The sequence below is a fragment of the Chelonia mydas genome, chromosome 7 (genome assembly GCF_015237465.2).
Source record: "Chelonia mydas isolate rCheMyd1 chromosome 7, rCheMyd1.pri.v2, whole genome shotgun sequence".
NCBI classification, from domain to species: domain Eukaryota; kingdom Metazoa; phylum Chordata; order Testudines; family Cheloniidae; genus Chelonia; species Chelonia mydas.
The window spans coordinates 44,022,371-44,045,435 of NC_057853.1; the positions used below are offsets into that span (position 1 = coordinate 44,022,371).

The 23,065-nt window shown below is 47.9% G+C and overlaps 1 protein-coding gene across 10 annotated transcripts in view; it reads left to right on the forward strand.

Moving 5' to 3' along the window:
* The window catches only part of HEMK1 (HemK methyltransferase family member 1), a 108,000-nt gene that overhangs the window by 14,306 nt on the left and 70,629 nt on the right, over positions 1 to 23,065 (forward strand). For 8 of the 10 annotated variants that reach the window (XR_006291994.1, XR_006291993.1, XR_005226118.2 and 5 more), the window contains 2 exons: positions 8,899 to 9,060; positions 15,546 to 15,610. Coding sequence is in view for 7 of the 10 variants with exons in the window: in XM_043550351.1 (XP_043406286.1) it covers positions 8,899 to 9,060; positions 15,546 to 15,610 (227 nt within the window). In the remaining 3 variants the exon portion in view is untranslated. The remainder of the gene's footprint in view (positions 1 to 8,898; positions 9,061 to 15,545; positions 15,611 to 23,065) is intronic. The other 2 variants (XM_037904164.2, XM_043550352.1) reach the window with 1 other exon arrangement.

Consider the following 23,065-nt stretch of genomic DNA (forward strand, 5'->3'; position numbering starts at 1 on the left):
ACAATCATGGCCCTCGAAACATTAGCAAACAGTTCATTGTGATCTTCCGTACATGTGAAACATTGGTTCATTTTGATTGGAAACATGCATCACACCCTGTGGTTTTTGTTCCCAGAGTGGATGACCATTAACTCTTAGGGCTTGACTCACTCTGGGTGTTACACTGGCACAGCTACAGCTGTTTAACATCATAGTGTAGGTGCTTCCTACAGCAACGGAAGGCTTTTTTCCATCAGTGTAAGTAATCCACCTCCCTGAGTGGCTGAAACTAGGTTGACAGAAGCATTCTTCCATTGACCTACCAGCCTGGGGGGGTTAGGTCAGCAGAGCTACAGCACTCGGGTGTGAATTTTTCATGCCCGTGAGCGATGTAGTTAGGTTGCTCAACATTTTAAGTGTAGTCCAGGCCTAGGAATCAAGTTTCCGAGGTGGATGCTTGTACTTTGAATCTTAGATTTGCTGTTTACTTGAATATTTTTGCTGTTGGAAAGAGAATAGAGGAAGGAAATTCGGTGAATGGGACGGGGGACTGGGACAATGGAGATCTGGGTTCAGCCACAGATTTCCTGTCCTTTGGTTTCCTCTCTGTAACATGGGGGTAGAGTTTCTTACAGGAGGGTGGTGAGAATAAACCCATTAATGACTGCAAGGAGGTTAGATATTCCGGGGCATATGTAAGCATCTCTCTAGAAGACAGTGGAAAGGGGTGTGAACCTGGCCAGTTCAGATTCAGCATTTTGATTCTAGCTAATAGTAACAAACAGGGTAAGGTGATTTTTGTAGGTATTTGCTCAGCTCTAGTCATGAGACTCTCAAGTGTATTTCCACCTCCCCATCTTTGCATTGCAAGCTGCCTGGCCATATACTATCTGCCGGATGGAGCTGCATAGGTGGAGAGCTTGTGGTTTGGGTTCTGGCGAGCGGTGCCCTGACTTTCTCTTTGTGCAGCTGCAGTTCCAAGAAACACAGTGAACGAGAGACCCGGCCACAGGGAGGGGGAGCTAATACCGAGAACCTGTGAGAATGTGTCTGCTGGAGGGGTGAAGTCAGGGTTCATGGGGAACTGGGAGTGTTTGCAAATGTACACATTTATTTCACAATTAGCTCGGGAAGCGGAAAAAATAACCATAGCATGAAGTTAGCTGGATTCAGACAGTGAAGTCAAACAAGTCACTTTGGAAAAGTGGCTGAGGGCTCGGTGGGTTGCTTTGTTAAGGCAGGCGAAAGTTTGAGACCCTCGGAGTGATGGGAATCAAGCAACAGTGGATACACTTTTTTTTTTTTTTTTTTTTTTTTTGCTTGGTAAAGGAGATTGTTTAGAAAGCTCTCCCCCGCCCCACCCCCAACTCCAAGGATGCCCTGCTCCATTCCTTTTCCAGTCTCTTCTTAAATTCCCTCCCTGTGTCAAAGATAAAGAGGGGCTGGAAATCGCTGCCTCCAGAGGCTGCGAACAGCATCCCATTTGTCTGCCAAAGAGGGTCACTAAAGCAATGTACTCATTGAGCCCACGGCCTCTGAAGTTCTCCCAGCCTGGTTCAATGGGGGCGCCAAACTTGGATCCCCACACATAGCAACCCTTTGCCCTCTTCCTACATCCCCAGCCCAACATCCTATAGATGATTACACAGTGTATGGATCCTAGGTATTATGTATGGATCACCATGGATGGGGCTATTATATTTGTGGATTTATCCCCACGCTGCCCCTGTGAGATGAGGAATTATCATTGTCCCCACTGTACAGGTGGGAGCCTGAGGAACAAAGAAAGAACATAACTTTCTCATTCTGTGGCAGAGCTAGGAATTAACCCGTGGTCTCCTGAGTCTCAGCCTGGAGCCCTGCTGCAGCACCATCCATCCTTCGCCAGCTAACCAAAGGCAATAGAGCAAAGCTGTGCTGGACAATAGACAGCGTGAAGGTGGGCCATGCCCCTGCTTGCTGGACTTAGAGTGCAGCAGATGGGCACTCCTTATGTGGGTAAGGATAGGAGCGCTGCAGACATGGGGCAATAATCTCTGCCCCTGCCCCCCTGGGTGGGACTGGAGGAAACTGGCCGCCTCGTCTGGGGAGGGAAATTCCAAGCTTTCGTTCTGGTAGTGAAACTCCCACATTAAATGCATCACTGGTCCAGCCCATCATCTCTACTCTATCCCCTTGTCACTCTTTCCCTCCTGGGGTCAGTATTCTGTCCTTGCCTCACTCCATCTGCTACACTCTAGGGTCACCATCCTCTTCTCTCCCTCCTTTCTGCAGCCTTTCCTTCTGCTGTGGATCACCTTTAGGTATCCAGCCTCTGGGAGAAATGTACAATCTCTCCTTGAAGGCTGTTAATGGCTTTGTGGGTCATGCCAAAGGGTGCCTGGGTCCCATTTCCACTGGCAAAAGGAGAGGAGCATCTCACAGTCCATCCCCTCTCCCCCTAAAGACTACTGCATGCCAGAGCAAAGGTGCTGGTAGGGGTTATTCTTGGGATTAGATGGGGAATTTTCTTTTAAACAACCGTTCCTCACACATACTCAGTTACATAGAAAGGAGTATAAATCCAGCAGCTCTGCCACTATCTGTGGCAGTGACTCAGGTCAGCAGGATTTTGAGCGTGTGAGCTGCATGCACACTGGCTCTGACATTTATTGTAAGCAATAATTTGCATTTTAATAGCCCCGTAATTGAGCATTTCTCCATCAAGTGGATAACACACCTCTCCAGTGCCCAGTGATAAATATCTAACTAGGTCGAATTTCTAAGGTGAATTGTTAATGTGTGTCTTAGGTTTTTAATATGCAGCAGTAAAAGGAAAACAAAAAAATAGTTTGGCGGTAACCAAGCACTGTGTTGTCATGATGTGCACCATCTGATTCTGACCTTTCTGTTCTTCACTTTTCCCAGCTGCCTGAGAGGGAGACACTCAGCACAAGTTTTCAGAACTATGCCAAAAGGGAAAAAATGAACTTGGGTCTCCCATGCCCCAGGCTAGGCCACTTCCCTGTTTTGCCACAGCCGTCTTCTTGTGTGACCTCAGACAAGTCACTCAGGCCTGGCCTACACTTAAATTTAGATCAGCCAAGCAGTGTTGCTCATTTGCTTAGTTAAGCTGGCCTAGCCCCCAGAATAGAAGCATTCTTCCACTGATCTAGCTACTACCGCTTAGGGCGGTGGATTACCTATATTGATGGAAAAACCATATCCATCAATATAGGAAGTATCTGTGCTATGGTGCTACTGGAGCATAGCTACAACTGTGCCACTCTACCCCCCATAGTGTAGACATGGCCTCAGTCTCTCTCTGCCTCAGTTTGCTATCTTTACAATGGGGATAATAGCACTTCTGTACCTCACAGGGGTGTTGTGTGGATAAATACATTAAATGGGGGTAAGTGCTCACCATACTGTAGTTAATGGGGACATATAAACACCTAAGCTAAATAGGATGACTAGATATTCAATTTTTGTAGATTTTTAAGAGCACTATGATTATTTGGTCTAACGTACTGCATGTAGTTCCTGCAGTAGGGGGAATTACTATTCCTTTTTATGTAATTGGCACTACTGAGCCCAACAAATTGTGTCTGAACTAGAGCATATTTTTTAGAAGGGCATCCAATGTAATTAGTTTAAAGACAGCAAGTGATGGAGAATTCACCACGTCCCTTGATAATCTGTTCCAAAGGTTAATTACTTTGACTATTAAAATGTTTCCTGTGATTTCCAATTAGAATTTTCATAATTTCATCTTCCAGCCCTTGGATCTTGTTATGCGTTTGTCTGCTAGATTAGTGGATTGAGATTACTGAAAGGAAATCTGCATTCTATAGCAGTAATTAGCTCAGTGAATACTCTCAATATGAGAATATATACTATATATTGTATAATTAATATGTAAAGCCATTTTAGAAACCTCTTTTTCTAATCTATATTTCTTATAGCATGCTCATCACCAAAGTATTTGAGCACTTTCCAGTATATCCTTAAGCAACCAAAAACCTGTCACATGTTGTTTGTTTTCTCAGTCTCTCCCAAGGGGGAGCAGCATGTGCAGTGGAGAGGGGTTTCTGATAGTGTTTAGGAGGGGAGGGGTTAGTATACATATGGCTGTATATTTATGTTAGGGAATGTAAGGTCAAAGAAATGTAGCTTGTACTTGGAGTGCAAGGTGGTGAGGTTTGTGCTCGGTTTCTCTATGTCAAGTGCTGGCGTTTCTAATACTTCCATTTTAATGCTACTTCCCAGCCAGAAGCTCCAGTCTGATGATGTAGAGTAGGATCTGGGGAATGAAATTTCCATCTGAATACAAGCCTATTTCCAAGGGTTTGTCTGCTTAGGGAAATTGACTGGCACAGCTGTAGTGGAATATCCTGCTATAGTTATTCCAGTATAACTCCCATTTGTGGACGCTCTATTCTGGAATTCTAGAATAAAGTCACTTTTATTCTGGAATAGTGTCATCGGGGGGGTGTTATATTGACACAACTTTAGAGGAACAATTAGGCTACACTGCAGTGCAACTGTCATCACTGGCCTGTATCAGCTGACACGGACTCGCAGGGCTCTGGCTGTAGGGCTTTAAAATTGCAGTGTAGATATTCAGACTTGGACTGGAGTCCAAGCTCTGGACCCTCCCCACTCGTGGGGTCCTAAAGCTCGGGCTCCAGCCCGAGCCAAAACATCTCTGTTGCAATTGTACAGCCCTGTAGCCTGAGCCTGGTGAGCCTGAGTCAGCTGACACGGGTCAGCCACACATGTTTAATTGTCATGTAGGCGTACCCTTATTCTGCTATAGCAATGCTGATCAATTTCCCTGTGTAGACAAACCCTTAGTCTCCTGGCTGTGTATTCACATGAGTGCTGATTTCTCCCAGGTGAGCATATTTCCTAAATTAAATACCAGGGCGCTTGCCCTGGGATGGGGTCTGTGAAGGAGAATACTGCGCCTTTGAGGGACAGGCTGGAGCCTACAGCTAGGGCAGCCTGGAGGTAATCCAGGAGGCTTTTCCCCACCCTGGGGCTGGGCTATGTAAACAGGAAGAGGAAGCAGAGCAAGAGAGAGGAGCAGAAGCCATACAGGCTTCAGGAGGGCGGTGGGGTTGTTTCTGCTCAGGCTCTAGGAAATCGACCTAACTAGAGACTTTGATTGTGAACATTAAGTTTGGGAGCATAAGCAGGGCTCTGAGGTGAGGGCTTTATGACTTGTTTATTGTAATTGTTCCTGCCTTGAAGCCTTATGTAAAAATAACTTGCTCTTTCGTTAGTGTGTTGGCCTCTCCTTTTCCCAGCTCCCACCCCATCTGGGGCTGTTCAAGTGAATCTATTGACATCCCAATCAGGAGGAGTCAAGGTGGGGCACATCTGCAGCACCGGACTGCGCCACAAGGGAGCATGTAGGGACAGCCCATACTTTTACTTATGGTGCTTGGATACGGACTTGAAAATGCCCTGCCATCAAGGAGGGATGCGAATGCAGAGAGGTGCCTGTGCTAGCCCTGGTTGTGAGATGTCCAACCTCCCAGGCTGGGGGACAGAAAACAGTGATGACCCCAGACGTTCTGGTCCCTGGCAGGGTGTGGGGGGAGGTGGTAGGTTCAGCAATGGCAGCGATTGGACAGGCTGGCCTGTCATAAATGCTGAAAGGGGAGGAGACATGCGGTCCTGCCAGTCAGGTGCACTGGCTGTTGCCAAGATGGGCATGTAGGTTGGATCTGCCCCTGTGGAACCAGAGACTATCTGGATTGCTGACCAACACAGGGCACTGAGACACCTGGGCCGGTCTGGACTATTAAGGATATTGGGACCCAGACATCTGCAGAAACTGAACAAAGGACTGAGAGGACACAGTCTGGGGTGAGGAAGAGTGATAACCTGGGGGTAACTTGTAAATAAGTGTGGGGGAAAAGGGGCCTGTTAGAAGATGCTGCCCTTTAAGAACTTTGGACCAAGGGGCTGTCACCGAAGTAAAGATACTGAAGTTGTGGGCAAGCTTCAGGGACAGAGGTCAGCCATGGGTTTCAGATTATTTCCAACTTGCCGAGGATGCCTTGACTTATTTGTCATCCTCACAGCATGAGGGTGTGAGGATCTTGAGTAACCCGATACAGGAGCCTGAAAAAGACACAGTTAGTTGCTCCAAAGGACAGCGGGGTTCCCAGACTGGGAGAAGCAGGGTAAAGACTTAGAGGCAGTCAAAGGTCCCGGGAAGTGGGTGTCATTAGGGTTCAGATGGCGATACTGAACAGCCCTAGGTGATATTGCAGTCCTAGATGCTGGGTTCTTATTGAAACTGGCCGAACAAATCTAGCTACTAGAAGACAGGCAAAAAGAGCTGGTTGCAGAGAAGGAGAGAAACCACTTGGTTGTGGCTGTGAATCAACACACTGGAAAACAAGTATGTCATTCTTCAGAGAAAGATCTGGGTTCGCCTCCATGAAGCCCTGCAGTTAAAGAAGCAGCACCAGCATCTGCATGCGCAGATGATTGCTGAGATGATCCAAATGCAGGAGAAACTAGCCATAAATATGGCAAATGCCAGGCACTGTACAACATAGATGGTCTGATAGTGGGGACTGCTAGTACCTGGGATCAAGGAGCGCTGGACCTAGAGAAGAAGTGGTGCCGGTGGAGAAGCAGAGAAACAATGAGATAGTGAACAGCCGGCTCAAGGAAATAAGTCTTCAGGTCAGCCAAGTCCAGACAGATTTGTAGGCCAAGTTGGAAGAGATACATTCCTCCAGGGACAGTGTCTTGGCTCAATCCATAAAACTGGACCAGGAATGTGCCCGCCTGAGGGCAAAAGAAGAAAACAGTGAGCAACAGCATTTGTTGTTGGAGAGAGACCTGGAAGAGCTTCATGAGGAAATACTCTGGCAATACGAGATCATTGAGGCATAGGATAAGAAGGAACTACTGCTCTGTACTCACTCCCTGTGATTGTCTCCTCTTTGTCACACTGGAGCGTTCCTGTAAGCATAGCCCTTTCGTAAGTGATCAGAGACGGCCAGCATGAACTTGCTGACCAAGCTTTCTGGGTACTAACCCCTTCCGAGGACGCGAGGAAGGGTACTGCTTCATGTCTGCAGCCAGCCTTCCCAAAACCAGCTGATTCTGCTCCAAGAGAGGGGCCTTGTCTGCACAACACATGCTTTGCTGGAATAGGTATATTGGCAGAGTCCGCTAATGAAGGTGCATCTTATGCCGACAGAAGTTTTTCTGGCAGCATATTTACACCACCTCCCTGAATGACGTTAGCTAGGTTGACAGGAGCCAAGATATCAGCCAAGTTGCATCTACACTGGGGGGTTTTCCTGTTGGCTGGGGGGCAGTTTTTTCACACTGCTGACCAATGTAGTTATGCCACTTTGTAGCGTAGACTGGCCAGAGGCATGCTAGACCCCCATACACTGCGTCCTGAGTACACCTGCATGTGATCTTACCCTGTTGCAGGAGGAATCCACAGACAAGGAGCTCCCTTTAAAAATGTGACAGTCACACTGCCTTTCCCACAGTCAGGTCCAGGTCAGGGGAACATTGAAACAAGCCAGGCTGCTCATCAACTAACTACAAGCTCCAGTTCTCGCTTGGGACACAGTGTATGTGGATTTTTTCTTTAATGGGTTGAAGAGCAGCTCATGCCTTGTACAAAAATGTTTCTGGAGGTTTCTTAGGAAGGCAACTGACCTCTCCCAGGTATTTCACCTGCTCGTCTTCCTTTATTGCTAGGGATAGCTTGCTGCATGGAAATAGGATCTTTGTTTCTTAAGGGCTCGTCTGCCACAGCTACTTATTTCTTCACCTGTTTGCAACATCTTAGCTGTTTCCACACCAGCTTGCTGTGATGCCACAAACTGGTCTGTGGTGTGGAATAACCAGCAAAGGCAGATGAACCAAGCAGTTTTGCCTGAGGCCTCCTGTGCTCTCTAATCCACTTTAGGCCTGATTTCCAGAGCAGGGTGTGGGAAAATGCTGGGATGTCCATGCAAATAGGGTTCACTCTGCAGGCAGCTCAGTGCTGGCTCCTGAGAAAAATCTAGCGTTTTACATAAAGGACTTTGACCTTCCCACCAGTCACTCGTTGTTACTTTATGGTGTGACAGGGTCTGGCCAGATGGTCGAGCAACTGCACCAATAAGCGCAAGACCCACCAAGGTAGAGGAGGAACTTTGTCACAATGGATTGACATAAAATGCTGCTAGTTAGAATGGAAGGCCTGTAATTTACCCTGGAGCATCTTTCTGCTCATATACCTGTTGGCAAAATCCATACAATTCTTTGTTGTGGGTTTTTATATGTGATTCACAATAAAGATCCTAGTGCTGACTTGTCAAAATAAAATAAAAATCCATGCTAACAACCAGCCATTCCTCAGTGTGACCCTACAATAACAAACCAGCGTTTGTAGTTGTGCAATGCAAGCCAAAACAGGAAGCCTACTTGATTGGGCCATTTACTGTATTTCTTGTCGATCTGCTGGTTGGCTTAGTGCTTTAGGGGTTGGTCTTAAGGGATTTCAAACCATAAGTAAAGTTTCAGACATGGCTAGGCTAAGACTGGTGAGTAGTGAGGCTTTCAGAGATAAAAGTTAATGATTGTGGCAAAAGAAATGGGGGACAGGCTATGTGTGTGTGTTCCAGCTGCTTATTCTTTTTAAATGTCCTAAAAGATATCAAAGGATCTGTAGGGCACCTGCAGATTTGGTTACAGTCAAAGCACTATGTGGAGCTGAAGTTGTTTCTGGGATCTCAGTCCTGCTGCTGCCATGTGTTGCTTTTTTTAAAATACAAAGATGCATTTGATTTGTTTGCAAAGGTGAGAAATGGGGCTCTTTCACCCTCCTTTTCCCCAGCTCTTGGGTGTTAGTTTGAGTCATCATCAGACTCCGACAGAAACAGCTCTCTTTCCCTTTTCTGCTAGGATCTTGTCTCCTTGGTGTTGGAAGAAGAAATCCAGAGGAGCGGGAGCCCTGCAGTTAATGTGGGTCACCAGTGCCCCACTGTTGTTTCTCACCCGGTGATCCTGGAAATCGGCTGTGGCTCAGGGGCCATTGCACTGAGTTTACTGAGCAAACTGCCCACGGTGGGTGAGCTTTTCATCCTTTGTATTATGGTAGCACTGAGTCCCATTGCACCAGGTGTCGTACTGACAAGTAGCAAAAAGATGGTCCCTGCCCCCAAAGAGCTGACAGTCTAGGTATAAGACAAGAGACAACAGGTGGATACAGACAGACAAAAGAGCACTAGGAAAGAATGAGGCATTTATGAGCAATGCGATGAGCAGTAGTCACAGTTCACCAGCTACCTGATCACTGCCAAGAGCCCATTTTGGTGCCTGTCCCTTCCCCAGTAACATAATTCCTCACCGGTCAAGGAGGAAACAAAGTCACAGGAAGGACTGGGATCTATAAGTGACTAAAGCCCCCTTCAGTCTCAGGTTATCAATCACATGGGATATATCCCACCCCACCCCAACCCAGACCACAGTGGATAATCCCTGCTCAGTGCTCCAGGAGGGAAAGAATGACCCTGCCCACATGCCATGGAGAGAAAAAGGCCTTCCCTTGCTCCAGATCCGGTCATCAGTTCATCCTTCAGACTCATCCAGGCTGATTATCATCCTTGGAGAAGAATCAGTGGTATGCCGTTTATGTATGCAAGGCACGCTTTGCATGCTGACCGACAGTGTGTTGTCCAACTGGTGGCCCGTGGGCCACAGCCAGTCCGCAGAATAACTCCATCCAGCTCTCATGATGGAGGACACCATTTGGTAGAACAAAATTGTGTCCTCCTGTAACGGTGCAAGACTCACCCCTGCGGTGCCTCCTGCTGGTCTCTCAGGGAATTAGCTCTTCCAGCCTCCAGAGCGCCCTCTGCAGGCCGGCGTCCCTCTTGCTGCTGGCCCCCATGTCCCTCCCAGACCCCGGTGCCCCTTTTACCCAGGGTGCTGCCCGCTGGCAGTACCCCCACTGTCCCTGGGTCTCCCTTCCCTGGGGATCCCCCATTCACTATCCCCACCTCGCCTCAGTCTTTGGCTACTGCCAGTGACCACTGAGCCCCTGCACACTGGGGCGGACTGCGGTGTATAAACCAATCATCACAGGCAAGGGGGGTTTGGACCTGCTGCCTCTGCCTACCTTTAGGCTGCCCCCTGCAATCCCAGTACCTATCCTAGGCCGTCTGCCAAGCCTACAGCCAGGGGCTTTTCTAGTCTGGAGTCTCCCAGCTCCTCTGGCCTTCCCCAGCCCTGCTTCACCTCAGGTACCCTGGTACACTCCCCAGCAGCCAGGCCCATCTCCCTCCACAGCTAGAGGAGACTCTGTCTGCTCTTGGCCCACTGCCCTCTTATAAGGGACAGCTGAGCCCTGATTGGGGCATGGCCACAGGTGAGCCTGCTTCCCTGTGTTGTTTTAAGCCCTTCAAGGCCGGAGCGGGTGACCACCCCACTACACCTCCAAACAGCATCACCTTGGCCCATACGGTACGTGCGAGGTCACGTGGCATGGATGACACTATTTTGGATGCCTAAGGTGTGCCAGTGAGTTGTTGCATGCCTTAATAAAACTGTCATGGCACACCACTGAGAAGAAGCATCGAGGGTTAGTTTGTAAGGTCTATGGAAGGTCATTCCTGTAGCTCATGTCCCTTTGCCCGGTGACCTGTTGGGCTGATGTTTAGTTTTCACTAGGCCAAATTATAAATTGCTCTGGTTTCCCTACTCAAGCATCACGCTGCTCTCCTTGCCTTTCAGACATAAATGGCTGTGTCAGTCTGTCCTTATATGTTACATCAGCCCTTCCCCAAATGGCAAACATACATGAGCCTTGAGTGAATACACCAGCTTAGATCTGTGCAGGCTTACGCACCACACAACCATACTAATGTCTATGACATGTACATCAAGACAGAATTTGGCCCTAAAGTGCTGCATTAAGATAAAGAACTAGCGACTTGTCATGTATGGTTATATCAAGGATAGAGCTCTCCGCAGAACAGACTGCGTACCCCAGGTCACCTATCCCAGCATACAGTGTATCTCCTTTTAAAGCTGGAGTGGATTCCTTAGGGCATGGATTCTTTCTGCATCAGACATGAGGAACCTATGAAGCTCTTCCCTCTCTACCCCTCACTCTCTGTTCTGCTGGGCTGCTCTGTCCCAGTTTACCAGTTGATACTGTCAAGCTGTCTGGAGTGGCTCACAAACATGGGTGCCAGCCTCAAGGCAGCCTTACAAATTGGAGCACAAATCCCAAACTGGTTACATGTTGTATAATTAGATTTTTGCCAACAGAATATCAACTGTGAACTCCTAAAGCACTAGAACAGCCTTATTCTGGAGTCACAGACTGTCCTCTTGGGCACTTTTGCCTCCCAGACAAGTCTGCCGTTGTGACAGATGGTCTCTTACACCAAAAATCATAATAATATTCAGGTTACTTCTGGTCCCAGACACTTACCCCACGTTAATTGTACCTTAGAACTCTCCCCAAAGACAGTGCTTGTAGCCAGTCCTGTGATAAACTAACTAAAGGTTTATTAACTAGGAAAAATAAATGAGTTATTTACAAGATTAAAGCAGGTAAACACACACTTGAGTTACAGTCTTAGGTTTCAAAAGGCAATAGAAGCTGCTGTAATTTGCAAGCTCTAGATGTCCTTTAGGGCTAACCCAAACTAAACAGCTGGGGATCCCTTGCTTATGCTTAGAAGTCTTGCCTCCTCACTGAAGTTCAAACAGCATAGGGACACAGAGCCTTCTGATCAGAGATTTTTATTCCCTTCCCCAGAGTTCAAACTGTTATGGGATGAGGGTTTGTGCATGTCCCCTCTTCCTGGGGAAGGTATTAAGGTATTAAGGTAAAATGCTAGCAATGGTAATGAAAATATTCAGTCATGCTGAAGGCCTAGCTACAAGCGCAGGGCCGGCCCACAACATTTTGGCACCTGAGGCGGGGAGCTCAAATGACGCCCCCATGCCCCCTCGCTTGGGCCAAAACTTTGAAAGGTCTCAATTCTGCCTTCTTGCTGTTCTGTTCCTCTCATGGTACTGCTCTGCTACCTACCCCAATAAAGGAGAACTAATAACTTAAAATGCCTTGTTCAAAAATGTTAAGGAACACTTAACTTTCAGATGCCTGAACAGCAAATGTAACTTTTCTTGTCTGCATAGTAAACACTGGCATTGAATAATCAAAATGGTGCTTTCCGTGCCTTCTTGGTTGCAAAGTTTTGAACTGCTTCCTGAAGGTCCACAGTCTGGGCCAGCTCATGCTCTACTGAGATGGTTGCAAGGCTGACCAGCCTCTCCTGTGTCATTGTGGAGCGTAGATGTGTTTTTATTAACTTCAGCTTGGAGAAGCTGCGTTCTCCACTGGCAACTGTTAGAAGTGTTAGAAGTATGAAGGAAGTAAGAAGTATGTTAAGTAAGTAAGGAAGTTAGAAGTAAGAAGGAAGTGTTAGAAGTATGCGCAGAGCAACAAAAGCGTTTGGAAAGAGGGTGGTAATCTTATTTGTGTACATATATTCCAGAACAGCCTTTGGAGTTGATCCTGCTGAAATGTGTCTTGAAAGGGCTTTCAGTTCATCACTTAAATCACTCGCATCAATATTGTGCATGTCATCATATGTCAACACTGTCTCTAGTGCCCTGCATTGCTGGTGTAGGTTTTCTTCAGGTATAGTGAGGAGTTATGGAATAAGCATACAACATCCCAAATATATTGCTGTGTTCCGTGAGCTGCATGAGACGTTCTTCAACTGACTGAATTGCACAATCTAGCAGCTGGTTAAAGAATTCAACTTTGAATTGTTATTTGGGGTCTCTTATGGGATTATCCCATGCCTCATAATCAAAATGTCTTCTTCTTTGGTGACTCTTGTATTCTTGAATGGGTGGGAAAATAGCTTCAGTGTCAAGTTCCTCTGCCAACTTCTGTGCACTCTTCAGAACGTTTTGAAATCCCTTATCTGACTGGTAAGACTGTAGGTATGATTTTGCTTTGTCCAGTTGTTCATCACTCCAGATATATCAAGGTCAATACCTTGGAGTCTCTTGCTTACAACATTTATTTCAAACAGTATGTCATGCCACAACACTAAGCCACACAGGAATTCGAAGTTATGTATGGTTCTGGTGATTCCGTTTCCCTCTGCCACTGTTCTCCCACGAACAGTTCATGTCATAGCATTTTCCTCCATAATGTCAACTATGGCATCAGCTATCTTCCCTATTTGGTGTTTGATAGGCTTTATCATCTCCACTCGACTTTCCCATCGTGTGGCACTCCGTGGTTTCAGTGTCAGAGAGGATGTTCCCAGATGTTGCTTCAAAACTTGCCATTGATGAGTTGATGCAGAGAAAAATACATAGATGTTTTGAATTACATTAAAAAATTCAGCAGCCACACTAGAAGCTGATGCTGCATCACTGACCACCAAGTTCAATGAATGAGAACTGCATGAGACAAAAAAAGCTTGAGGGTTTAACTCTCTGATCCGTGTCTGCACTCCTCTGTTCTTTCCTCTCATGTTGGCACCATTATCGTAGCTCTGACCTCTCATGTCAGCTATCGCAATTCCCGTGTCTTCCAGCTTTTTAAGAAGCACATTTGTCATACCAGCCCCTTTAGTATCATCAATGTCAATAAATTCGAGAAAATACTCTCTGACAGTCACCATTGCAGGGACTAGGTTCTGTTGTTGTTACAAAACGCACCATTAAAGTCATTCGTTCCATATGGCTGATGTCAGGTGTGCAGTCCAGAATAACAGAGTAATATCTTGCTGACTTCAGATCTGCCACAATCTTCTGTTCAACTTTTGTTGCCAGTAACTGTATGATCTCATTTTGAATTGTTTTTCCATGGTAATGGTGTGTGTACATTTCTTGGGTGGTGACTCTTCTTAGATGCTGCTGGAGTACAGCATCAAACTCAGCCATCAGCTCCACAATTTTAAGGAAGTTTCCCTAGTTTGGCACATACAGCTGATCTGAAGTGCCAGGCCGTGCTAGGTTTTGGGTAGCAAGCATTCTCACAATGGCAATGAGCCTTTTCAGAACATGTTGCCAGAAAAGAGACTCTGATGCAATCTTCTCTTGATGCTGATCATCTGTGGTGGCCTTTAACCTTAGTCTCATCTCAAGCTCTTTCCACCTATGGAATGCTCTCTGGTGATTTGCTGCCTTCATGTGGCATGCCAGATTTCTAGCCAGATTTTTCCAGTCCTTTGTTCCTGTCGAACCCAATGTGGCTGGAACGTTAGACTGGAAGAGTTTGCAACAAAAACAGTATGCAGCATTCTGGGTTTTTGAGTACATAAGCCATGGCCTCTCCACTTTGTCACCATTGGGGATTCCACGCCAGTAATGTGTTGGATGGAAACTTCTATTTTCATTGTCTTTGGAGAACATGAAGTTTTTCCCTTGCTGTGGCCCATGCAGTACAAGGAAGTCCCTCACGCTACTGCTCAAGTGGGTCCACAGTCCTGGATCATCTAGACTTAAGGAACTAAACTCAGCAGCAGCTGTTGCTTGCACCTCCACCGCAGTCTTCTCTGATCTACACTTTTCTTCAGGAATGTGCATGGTTACATCCATTTGAGATGAAGATATGGATGCTGCAGTAGCTGCCAGGTCACCTGCACTCTGACTAACTGGAAGATCAGGTATCTCCTCACCACTCACATCCTCACTGGGGCCGGAACGCTCACCGTGAACATTTGTGTGTTTGTATCTCAGGAGAGCTCCTTCCTGCTTAGATAGAAAAGCTTCCTTTGCTTTCTTTCTTTTTCTGAATGCTGCCCCAGAGGGGTGTTTTCTTCTTTCACTCATGACTGCTGTTCTGTGCCAGCTATAGTGGCTCTCAACACTCAATTGAAGGGGACAAATAAGCAGGCTGGTAGCCAGGCCTGAGTGAGGGAGGATATCAGCATCTTAAGGGCTCCTACTACTTCAGTTGACTGCCTGTTCTCCTCCAGTGGGTTCAGGGAAGCAGCAGAAACAGGAAGCTCCTTGAGAAGCTGGTGTTAATCAGTCCAGGCTCCTGTGGGTGCTAGAGAGGTACATAAGAGGCTCCTCCTCCTCTCTCTCCCTGCCGCTCCTGCTGCTTTCTGTTATTCCCTCTCACCTTTTCTCCTGCCTGCCTGTTATGTCTCTTGTGCCCTCCTTCCTCCAGCACAGCACTCCACCATCTCTGTGCATCTAGAGCAGAGTGAATACATATGCACCAGCAGCAGACACAATATTGTACACTCTGGGTCCTAGTGTCGCCCACCCCCCCCCCCCCCAGTCTGGCACCTGAGGCGGCTGCCTCAGTTCGCCTCATGGTAAGGTCAGCCCTGTGCGACTACACAACCCCAAAGTATCCTGCTCCCGTGGAAGTCCTAAGATGGATTCTTCAGGGGCTATATCTGATTTTGGTGTTAGAAAGACAGAGAGACCTTTTCCAAGACATTATATTGGCATCATCTGTCTGATTTGCCCCTTTTGCCACAGCCTGTATGTCCAGTCATCAGCTAACAGCAGTAATGTTGGTGATATAATGTGTATTTTGTTTCCTTCTGTGCCAGAGCCGGGTGATAGCTGTGGATAAAGAGGAAGCTGCTGTGAATCTCACCAGAGAGAATGCTCAGAGGTAGGAACATATGCATTGCTCATTTTTTCTCTCTCTGAGTGCCCATTGCTTCCTAGGACCCCTCACACTGATCCCCCGAGACAAGTGAATAGCCACCAAAGTCCTGGCTTATGATTCTCAAATATGCCCAGTGTCTCAGCCACAGGCTGGATATCATGTTCATCACCATCAGGTGCCAGGGTGCGTTAAACGCTTTGAACCTCTGGAAAATCCAGAGAAAATTAGGAATTTTTGGAACAAATTTTCACTGAATTTTTATTTTGGTAAAAAAAACCCTTTCTCTGACCTGTGAATCCCCTTTGCCAGACCACCAGCTGGGAAGGAAATGGCATAATAGCGATGTTTTGTACTTATGTCGCACCTTTCTTGCAAGGAGACCAAAGTACTTCGGGTCAGTAGACTTGTCCCTGTTTTGTGAATGGGAAAACTGAGACCTAGTGAGACCAGACTCTGGTCCATGCCACAGGCTATTACCAGTGCCTTGAGAGTGACCCTTTTAGTGTGCTGGTCCCCAAGGACCCACACAATTCCACAGGGCAGGGCTGCAGCCTCTGAGACACCGAAACTGGGTCTTCGGGCACCAGAGAACCCTTTCTCCTTCTGTGGCTCCCTGCAGCAAGTCTAGCCAAGCAGGACTCCTGCAGGAGGCGTATACTGTAACCATTCAGGGCTGTCTGTGAGGATTTGCAGTGACACCAGGCAGCCTTTTCTAAAACAGCACAGGGTTTATTAGTTGACTGGAACACAGCAACGGCTAGTCCTGAGGTGAGTGTAGAGAATCTCGGGTTAAGACATGGTCCATACTGGCCAAGCCAGTCAGCCAGCCAAGCTGCCATGGACTCCATTCCAGGCTCTCTGTCAGTCCTTAGAGAGAGCTGCTGAGTCCCTCCAAGAACCCAAAATTATCCCCTTCCTGCCAACCCATGCTGAGTTCATATGTTCCCGGGACAATGTCAGTCGTTCGGTTCGGTGCAGCTCCCTTTGTCTTTCTGGAGGCTTCATTGATATGGGTCACTTACAGCCAGTCCTCTAACAATCCATTCATTCCACCCCAGACAGTGAAGTGACACAGCACCTCAAGTCCCCCGCTCTGCCCCAAAAGCCACATTCTAATCCTTTTTGCAACCATTGGGTAGCAATGTAAAGTACATGGGGAAACTGAGGCACACAAAGGCATAATAAAAATATTACAGAAAATTGCCACTTGGTCATATTATGTCAGAAAGTGAGTCAGTGACAGAGCCAATAGCAGAATCCAGAATGCCTGGCTCCTTCTACCTCACTACACCATATTAACTCCTGTCAGGGTTCCTTCCCCACTCTGAACTCTAGGGTACAGATGTGGGGACCCGCATGAAAGACCCCCTAAGCTTATTCTTACCAGCTTAGGTTAAAAACTTCCCCAACGTACAAACTTTGCCTTGGCCTTGAACAGTATGCTGCCACCACCAAGCATTTTAAACAAAGAACAGAGAAAGAGACCACTTGGAGACGTCTTTCCCCCAAAATATCCTCCCAAGCCCTACACACCCCCTTTCCTGGGGAGGCTTGAGAATAATATCCTAACCAATTTGTTACAAAATCATCAAAGACCCAAACCCCTGGATCTTGGAACAATGGAAAAATCAGTCAGGTTCTTAAAAGAAGGATTTTATTTAAAAAAAAAAAAAAAAAGAAAGGTAAAAATCATCTCTGTAAAATCAGGATGGAAAATACTTTACAGGGTATTCAGATTCAAAACACAGAGGATCCCCCTCTGGGCAAAACCTTAAAGTTACAGAAAACAGGAATAAACTTCCCTCTTAACACAGGGAAAATTCACATAAAACAAAAGATAAACTAATCCGCCTTGCCTGGCTTACCTATACTGGTTGCAATATTGGAGACTTGGACTAGGATGGGTTGGAGAAGATGGATTTCTGTCTAGCCTCTCTCAGTCCCAAGAGAGAACAACCACGTAAACAAAGAGCACAAACAAAAAAGCCTTCCACCCGCCCCCTCCCCAAAGATTTGAAAATATCTTGTCCCCTTATTGGTCCTTTGGGTCAGGTGCCAGCCAGGTTAGCTGAGCTTCTTAACCCTTTACAGGTAACAGGATGTTGCCTCTGGCCAGAAGGGATTTTATAGCACTGTGTACAGAAAGGTGGGTACCCTTCCCTTTATATTTATGACAACTCCCTTTTCAGGCCTTGCTTCTTTTCTTACATCTAGATTTTATCTTGCTCCTCAGGCAGCACCTAGACTTCTGGGTGTGCTGGTGTGGTGTCCCACAGCATCTTTCTTCCTTTCTGGGCTGTCGCTATCACTGACTTGTAACCAAATGAACTACAATCCACAGCAGCCACCCGTGCTGTGGCTCAGTTTTAAGGGCTTCAGAATCAGCTCTACTCTGCAGCTGTCTAATGCCACAATGCACTCTGCCGTAACTGTCACTTGACAGTGAAATCGTGGCCAGGACAGTGCTGGTGTCAGAATTACACCGTCTCATTTACCCCTCAGCTCCCTGTGCCAGCTCTGCTCTCTGTTACAGCAGTGGAAATCCAGCGTGGCTCCATGTGAGTTAATACGGGTTGTAACTGACACCAGAATCTGGCTTCCTTATGTGTCTCTGCATCCTGGGACCTATCCTGTGCTGGACCTGCAGGAAGAGGAGGGCAGGTGGCTTGATCATACCCTTCCATCCCCAGGATTCTGGGCTGCTCTAGGGGCTGAAATGGCCACTGATGTAGATTAGAGCAGCCTCAAAGGTGCTCTAATTTACAGCAGCTTCCTGAGAATTCCCAGAGGGCTGTTCCACAGTCTGCAGCAGTCCCAAATCTTCGTAGTGGTGTGCACTGTGGCGATTCCCCTTTCTACCCTCTATGTGCTCCCTGTACCACCCCTCCGTCCTGCCCCTACACACTGTTTGCGCAAAGACTTACAAAGCGGGCGGCGGGGGGAGGGGTGCAACGTAGGGCTGCTTAAGTGGCCCTATGCAATGGGGAATTCTGCCCCAGCTCCTTGCAATACAGTTTGGCCCTTACATGCTGATAGAGTTAGTATAGAGCACAGGACTGAGTCTGTCCTGTTACGTCCATTGCACCCCTCACACTGTTTCTTCCCCACTGCCAATGTGTGCTGGTCTTACAGCACCCTCTGTGCTTGCTCCCTTAGGGAGCACAAGGTGGGGTCTAGGAATGGAACAGGACTCTTTCTCGCCCCATGGAGCATGAGGCCCCCTATGTGTCCCAAATACACTAGTGCATTGGATAGAAAAGTTGGTGAGGAAAATCCTGGATGCTGTACTCCCTTGACTGGGTTTTAGTCTGCTACGTGAGTTATTCTGCATGGAGGGAGAGTGTGTATTGGGAGGATCTGGATGGTTTTTGAAAAGCTGCCTCTAATTCAGTGTATAAATACAGTGTAGGGAAATGGGAAGCGTTTTTGGAATCATCACAGAATGCTCTCAGTAACATACTGACCTGGATGTCACCTCTTGCCTGGGTCTCATTCCTCCAGCAAACCCTGAGAAATCCTATGGCTTTGCAAAGAAGTGATCATCTGGTGTTCAGAAGAGAAAGGTGATTTTGTGATTAAGGCAGACAGCCGGGGGGCATCAGGACTGCTGGGTTCTATTCCTTACTGCCACTGTCTGAGGCCACGTCTACACTATAGGAGCGCTTTTCCAGGGATAGCCGTACCAGTATACTATACCCCCTAGTGTGGACACAGCTTAACCTGGCAAAGCTGTGCTTTTGCTGGTATAGCTTATTTTCCAGCACCACCATCCAACCCCCCAAACAAAATAAGCTAGACTGGTAAAATCACAGTTTTTCTGGTATAACTGCATCTACACTTGTTCTTTTGCTGGCCCAGCTCCATCAGTCAGGGATCCCATCTCACCCCCCTGACAGACAGAGCTAAGCTGGCAGAAATCTGTAGGGTAGACCTGGCCTCACTGTGCAACCTGGAGCTTGTCACTTCATTGCACTGTGCCTCAGTGGCCCCATTTGTGAAATGGGGTTACTGCCAATGTAGCAGGCTAATTTAATCATAGCTTTCCCACGCCTGGACCCACTGTGCTACACCCCAGCAGCACCAAGGGGATTTACAGTGGTTATGAGGGCTACAGATAAGGGTTCCCCTAGTTAAGAGGAATCCTCATCTGGCCCCTGCCCCCTAGGATGTGGGACATTATGGAGCAGATTTGGAGTGGGTATGGCAGGACTGTGACAGGGTGGGACTAGAGCATAATGCCCTTCATATCCCCTGGCAGCCCCAAGGCTGCTCTGACTTGCAGCAGCTAAGGGGGTGGTCTGGCCTTTGGCAGCCTTGAGGATCAGAGGGTTCAGAAATATGTCAGAAAGTCACCTGGGCCTTTCGGGGCCATGTGCTTACTCTCTCGTTCTTCACCAGCAAGAGAGAAGTGCCCACATCTCCTGAGTCCCTAGGGAATCTAAGTAGTGCAGAGAGTTCAGTGAGGTACGGTTCAAGCTGAGAGGCACCGCTACGGCTGTGTGTTCTCTTAGAGATGCCAGGGGTGGAGGGAGAGCCCATGTAAGGATATTGTACCTGAGAAGCCCTAAAGCCTCTTTCTGTAGCATTGTGCCATAATGGACCTAATCCTAAATAAGTCCCGCCCTTTTAGCATGTGTTCTGCCTTGGTGAATCAGCTGCATTGTGATGCTTTTGTTTTCACTCCCTGCCTCACATGAGTACATGATATTATCATGTCACCATGACACTGCATGTTAGATGCAAACACCTAAATGTCACTGTGGCGTTAGCGCCAAATACATTCACATTTCACAACTCTTGCAAGGGCCAGGTTTTCAAAGCAGGGTAGAAGAAGCATGTAGAAAAACGTGCGCGTGCCCCTCGCACTCACAGAACCCCATTTTTGCATGTCTGAAGCCAGGAACTGAGGGTTGTTGGGGGTTTTTTGTTTGTTTTTTGCAGGTGTGGTGGGTTCGCACGCAGGACGTTTTGCAGGCATAATTAATGTACAGATGAGGTGGGGTGGCGAGTGCACTAGGTGAATACGTATGTGTATGCATTGTGACAGGGTCCGGCCAGATGGCTACAGGAGAGTGATAGAAAGCAGCTGTATTAGCCCCAGATTAAGCCGGTCCCTTTTCCCTGGGTGAGGTAACAGAGGCGGTTCCAGAACAATCAAGAAGCTGCTAGAATCCATTAAGACAGGCAAGCTAATCAGGTCACCTGGTTTAAAAAGGACCTCACTTCAGTCAGTGAGGGGCATCCACGGAGCAGAGAGTGAGAGGGAGTGCTTCTGGAGGACTGAGGAGTACAAACACTATCTGGCATCAGGAGGAAGGTCCTGTGGTGAGGATAAAGAAGGTGTTGGGAGGAGGCCATGGGGAAGTAGCCCAGGGAGTTGTAGCTGTCACACAGGTGTTACATGAAACACTGTAGACAGCTGCGATCCACAGGGCCCTGGGCTGGAACCCGGAGTAGAGGGTGGGCCTAGGTTCCCCCCATCCCCCTAACTCCCTATTGGATACAGGAGGAGTTGACCTGGACTGTGGGTCCCACCAGAGGGGAAGGTCCCTGGCCTGTCCCGCGACCCACTAGGTGGATCAGCAGAGACTGCGGGGATTGTTCTCCTTCCTTTTCCCCATGCTGGCCAGTGATGAGGTTAGCTGAGTGAATGACAGGTTTGAGCCACTAGCAAAAGTGGCCAGGCTGAGGGCTGCCATGAATCTCTGAAGCGAGCAAATCCGCCAATAAGCGCAGGACCCACCAAGGCAGAGGAGGAACTTTGTCACAGCATGCAAAAGGAGAGGATGAGGCTATAAAGGTGTCACGGATCCACAGGATTAGTGCTACAACCTCAGCTTTACAACAGTCTCTAGGAGGAACCCCTTCAATGTGCCAGACTTCCAAGGGGTCTCACCCTTCCTCCAGAATAGGCCATGCAGCCTCACCACCTCCTGGACTGAACCTCTGGGGCTTCAATGCTCCTGCTTCACACCATGAGCTCTGTTCGGAGAGGTTTCAGAGTAACAGCCGTGTTAGTCTGTATTCACAAAAAGAAAAGGAGTACTTGTGGCACCTTAGAGACTAACCAATTTATTTGAGCATAAGCTTTCGTGAGCTACAGCTCACTTCATCGGATGCATACTGTGGAAAATACAGAAGATGTTTTTATACACACAAACCATGAAAAAATGGGTGTTTATTACTACAAAAGGTTTTCTCTCCCCTCACCCCACTGTTCAGAGAGTCCAACTGAAGTAGACTCCTGGTAGAGACATAAATATTTTGGGGATTAACGCACGTCGCCAAGTATTTCCAGCATCACTCAGGCAGCGTTATCAGAACAGTAGAGTTTATTAGTCAGCTGGAACACAGCACAGGAAGTCCTTATTTTAGCATAGAGAATTGAAGGTTAACATATAGTCTAGTCTGGTTAGCCAAAGCCCGGCCAAGCTGGAGTGAAAGTGAACCCCATGTTCAGGCTCTGTCTGCCTCAAGCTGTCTGACCTCCTTGGTCAGTTCCCAGGTGAAAGCGCTGACTCCTTCCAGAGCCAACTCTTATCCCCCACCTCACACCTTCCCAGTCCTTTGTTCTCAAGCTGGGGTCCCTCCTTAGCTTCCCTGCTGAGAAGTGGGGAAATGCATCTACCTCTGGGTCATTTTAACTGGGGTCAGCCTTGGCCAGTCCTTTGCAATGACCCATTCAGGCTCAGACAGCTAGGCAGCACACACACTTGTGTCTCCAAACCAACAGTCCTTTCCCCCGCCACTGTGTAAAAGTACAACATATAGGGGAAACTGAGGCATGCATAGGGGTCACACAAATATTACAAAAAAATCCCACTTTATCACAAAAGGATATGCACAGGGGTTTGAAAGGAAATTTTGAGATGCACAGTGGGCGTGCGCACAGAGGTCTTTCTGGGTGCACAGGTTGTGCTCTGCTTTGAATACTTGCACCTAATTGCTTTGCAGGCAAAGAACAGACCCATGACTTCCCTCAGATTTTGTGCTAGGTAATAGTGCTGCAGATTGTGGCTGGGGTTTGCATGGGTAGGTGTGATATCCTGTATTTAATTATGTGTAAGGCTATGATTTTTTTCATGGACGTTGCAGAAGTCACAGAATCCATGACTTCCAGTGACCTCCATGAATTCAGCCCTGTCGGTCAGGAGCTTCTGGGTCTTCCCTTTGTGGCAGGGGGACCCCACAGCTCCTCATGGCTACAGGTGCCAGGGGCCCTCCGGAGTTCCCAGCTGCCGTGGGGATGCAGCGGGAATCGCGGGGGCCCCCCTCCCGCAGCTCCCAGCAAACACGAGCAGTGGGGGCCCCTCGGAGCTCCCGGCTGCTGCTCCTGACTGCCTCGGGCAGTGGGGGCCCCTCACAGCTCCCAGCCACTGCGGGCAGCGGGAGCCCTGGCAGCTCTTAGCTGCCGTGGGCAGCAGGGCCACACCTCCTGGCCGCTGCAGGCAGCGGGGG